At 34.6% G+C, this 3,141-nt stretch overlaps 1 protein-coding gene across 1 annotated transcript; it reads left to right on the top strand.

The window, feature by feature from the left end:
- The first annotated feature begins 741 nt into the window (after positions 1-741).
- LOC114322998 (uncharacterized) lies at positions 742-2,578 on the top strand. The gene is made up of 3 exons (XM_028270452.2): positions 742-1,161; positions 1,579-1,908; positions 2,093-2,578. The coding sequence occupies exons 1-3, from the start codon at positions 943-945 to the stop codon at positions 2,390-2,392; spliced, it is 849 nt and encodes a 282-aa protein (XP_028126253.2). The 5' UTR covers positions 742-942; the 3' UTR covers positions 2,393-2,578.
- Positions 2,579-3,141: the final 563 nt, after the last annotated feature.

The following is a 3,141-nucleotide window of genomic DNA, read 5'->3' as shown; positions in this document are numbered from 1 at the left end:
CTTCTAGAATCTTATCTTCCACCAGGAGACCATTAGCTTTTTGAATGGCTACATCTGCTGCAACACTACAGTCGAATCGCACGAAACCGAATCTGGAATTTGACACTTTTCTCCGTTTGAATGGGATGAAAACATCTTTCACTATGCCAAAGTTTGAGAAAAGTTTGTGGACTGATTTAGCATCCATGCTTGAAGGAATGTGATCCACAAAGATCGTAAAGAGGTTATGCACTGATTCCTTATTTTGCCCTCGACCACCTTTCCATTGACTGACCACCGGAATCCAGCCACCATTTCTCCTTGACATCTTTCCCCTTTTCAAAGTTCCCTCCTAGCGATCATGTCTCAGGTTTAATAATCACTAATTGCAATAAAATTCTTGTAGCTAGTCTATACAAGACGTTTGTTTTGACTTTAAACGAGACATCTATACGAAAACTGTCCCAAACACTCAATTATCAAAAGAATAAAAAAAATTTATATGTTAACTTTTGATTCGTTAGAAGAATTCAATCATGTGAAACATAATTCTCTAATAAGAGAATTTGGAAATTTAAGTCCGTAATTGTTTAACCTTCATCTATATTTGTGTATTACGATAATTGTTCAGAAAAGCGATAGGTATATTTTTTTGTTTGTTTTATTTATTTATTTTTTGCCGATAGGGTTTTGTGGGAAATGGGCTCGTGTGGTAGCATTCGACTCTTCTCTTTTTGGTTTGTCTTTATAATAAGTTGTTTGTTTGGGTGTCACCAAGTCACGTGAATATCTTCCAAATCTCTGCTTCCACTCCTTCCTGACTCTTCTTTAAAATTGTTCCAGCTTCATTAGCCCCTTTTTGATGCTCCCCCATTATCCCTTTCTGTCTCTCTTCATCATCTCTCAGACATCTTCTTCTAACTTTGCTGGAGGAGCTCTCTCTCTCTCTCTCTCTCTCTCTCCATGACTCCAACTTACTTAAATTCATCTTCTTCTCCTTTTCCTGTGTCCTTTAGTGAAGATCAGAAGCAGCATCAACTCCACAGTAGTGCAAAGACTCAAGCTTCTTCTGTCGGAACTTCATCTTCTTCTCTCTTGACTCATGTTTTCACCAACTCAATTCAAGATCAAGGAGGATGTTATCATAAGGAAGAAGTACATCAACTAAAATATCAACAACAGGTACTACTAGCTAGCTACTTAGCTATTGATGGATTATGTGATCCGATCTTCTTCTTTTTTTTTTCTTTTTTTTTTTATATTCTTAACTTTTAGTTCTCTCTTCTTTCAAGCTGATCACTTGAATCATGATGGAGCCTCTTTGATTATGTTTTTTTTTCCCTTTGTTTTCGCTGTTTATTTTGCTATTTTATTTTTATTTTTATTTTTTATTTTTTTTTTTTTTGTGAAAACAGTTTTTGAAAATTAAAAAGAACATTTTTGGTGTTTCTTTGAAAGTGTAATCAGTTTTCCAAAAAGTTTAATGTGTTTTTCAAAAACTGAAAATAAAAAACGAAACCAAGACCAAATGCCAAGAATAATTGTATTTTAATCTCGTCTCTTGATGTGATGATCACTGGATCACTTTCTTGATCTTAGGCTAATAATTTTGCTTCTCAAGACGGATTGCATGATCATGCTATTCCCAAAAGTGTGAGTGATCATGGCTTAAAATCATCCTTATGGAAGAAACAAGATATTGAACACGAAGTCCATAGTGATCAGAATGGTTCAGCTAAGTCGAAGTCTTCGAAGACGAGGGTGATGCTTAAGATGAAGTTCGAAGATCAAAAACAACCTTCTTCTCCTTTGGAAACATATAACAGCAACAATAGTTTCTCTAGCAACATAAGCAACCCAAGTAGGGTTTGCGCCGATTGCAACACTACTAAGACCCCTCTTTGGAGAAGTGGACCTAGAGGGCCTAAGGTAAATATCACCCTCCATATCCATGAACGTCATTGTCTATCTATCTACCAGTAATATTCGGAATGAATCTGATCCACATATTCGGAATTTAGAATATTTTCTAATTTTGTTTTCTGGGTACATAATATTTTTGATCTATCTGAATAAATTTTACCTAATTTACAAAAAAAACATGGTGGTGCAGTCACTTTGCAACGCATGTGGAATCCGGCAAAGGAAGGCGCGGAGGGCAATGGCAGCGGCAGCAGCAAATGGTGCAACTCTTGCAGCTGAGACTTCAACAATGAAGATTACTAAGGTGCAACACAAACACCGGAAAAGGTCCAAACTTGCCACCAAATCTCATGGGAGAAAGAAGCTTTGCTTTGAGGACTTCTTGATTAGTTTGAGTAAGAACTTGGCTTTTCACCGGATTTTCCCGCAAGACGAGAAGGAAGCTGCCATCCTGCTAATGGCTCTATCTTGTGGTCTTGTTCGTGGTTGAGTTTTTTTTATAGTTTTTTGTTGGTTTATCTAAAGTAGGACCGCAGCATATTTGTGTGACAGTTCAGAGAGAGAGAGAGAGAGAGAGAGAGAGAGAGAGAGAGAGAGAGAGAGAGAGAGGATCAATTTGATCAAATCATGTGAGCAACAAAAAATTCAATAAAAAACAGAAATAAATTTGTGCTGTGATCTGGTGAGATTGAACAAGTTCATATCAAAATATGGATCTCTTCTTTTATCAGTATATTATGTGATTTTTTAAGAAAGTGTTTGGGTGGGTAAGGTGTATATCATATACACCTGCATAAGTTTTTCCAAACATATATAAGTTATCTTACAAAATCGTAAAATTTTCACAAATATATGCAAGTTATGATTTCTCAAATTTTATGGGTTAACTTACATATATTTTCGAAAATTTATGCAATTTTGTGAGTTAATTTACATATATTTGTGACAATTTATATAAATACATATAATATGCACTTACACACTTAAAAATTACCCCATTTTGAGATTAATAATTAGTTGAAGTTTTTTCTGCTAAACTTCTATTACTTATTTTTTACAAGTTAGCCACATCTTTCTATATGGGGCAAATCATGCCAGTACTACCTGTATTTTGGTCATTGGATTATTTTGGTCTCTGTAATTCTAATTCACTTACTATTGACCTTAAATTTTTAATTTTATCTCAATTTAATCTAATTGATTATAATAATTAGCATTTCTTAAGCCAATCAAAAAAAT

This window comes from Camellia sinensis, chromosome 5 (assembly GCF_055761805.1).
Source record: "Camellia sinensis isolate YWXY chromosome 5, ASM5576180v1, whole genome shotgun sequence".
In the NCBI taxonomy this organism is placed as follows: domain Eukaryota; kingdom Viridiplantae; phylum Streptophyta; class Magnoliopsida; order Ericales; family Theaceae; genus Camellia; species Camellia sinensis.
The sequence above is the reverse complement of the archived record's forward strand: the minus strand, read 5'-3'. Positions and strand labels throughout refer to the sequence as shown.

Coding starts and splice junctions, on each gene's coding strand:
- LOC114322998 (XM_028270452.2), top strand. CDS start 943: ATGACTCCAACTTACTTAAATTCATCTTCTTCTCCTTTTCCTGTGTCC. Junction 1,162..1,578: donor AACTAAAATATCAACAACAG/GTACTACTAGCT, acceptor TCTTGATCTTAG/GCTAATAATTTTGCTTCTCA. Junction 1,909..2,092: donor GTGGACCTAGAGGGCCTAAG/GTAAATATCACC, acceptor ATGGTGGTGCAG/TCACTTTGCAACGCATGTGG.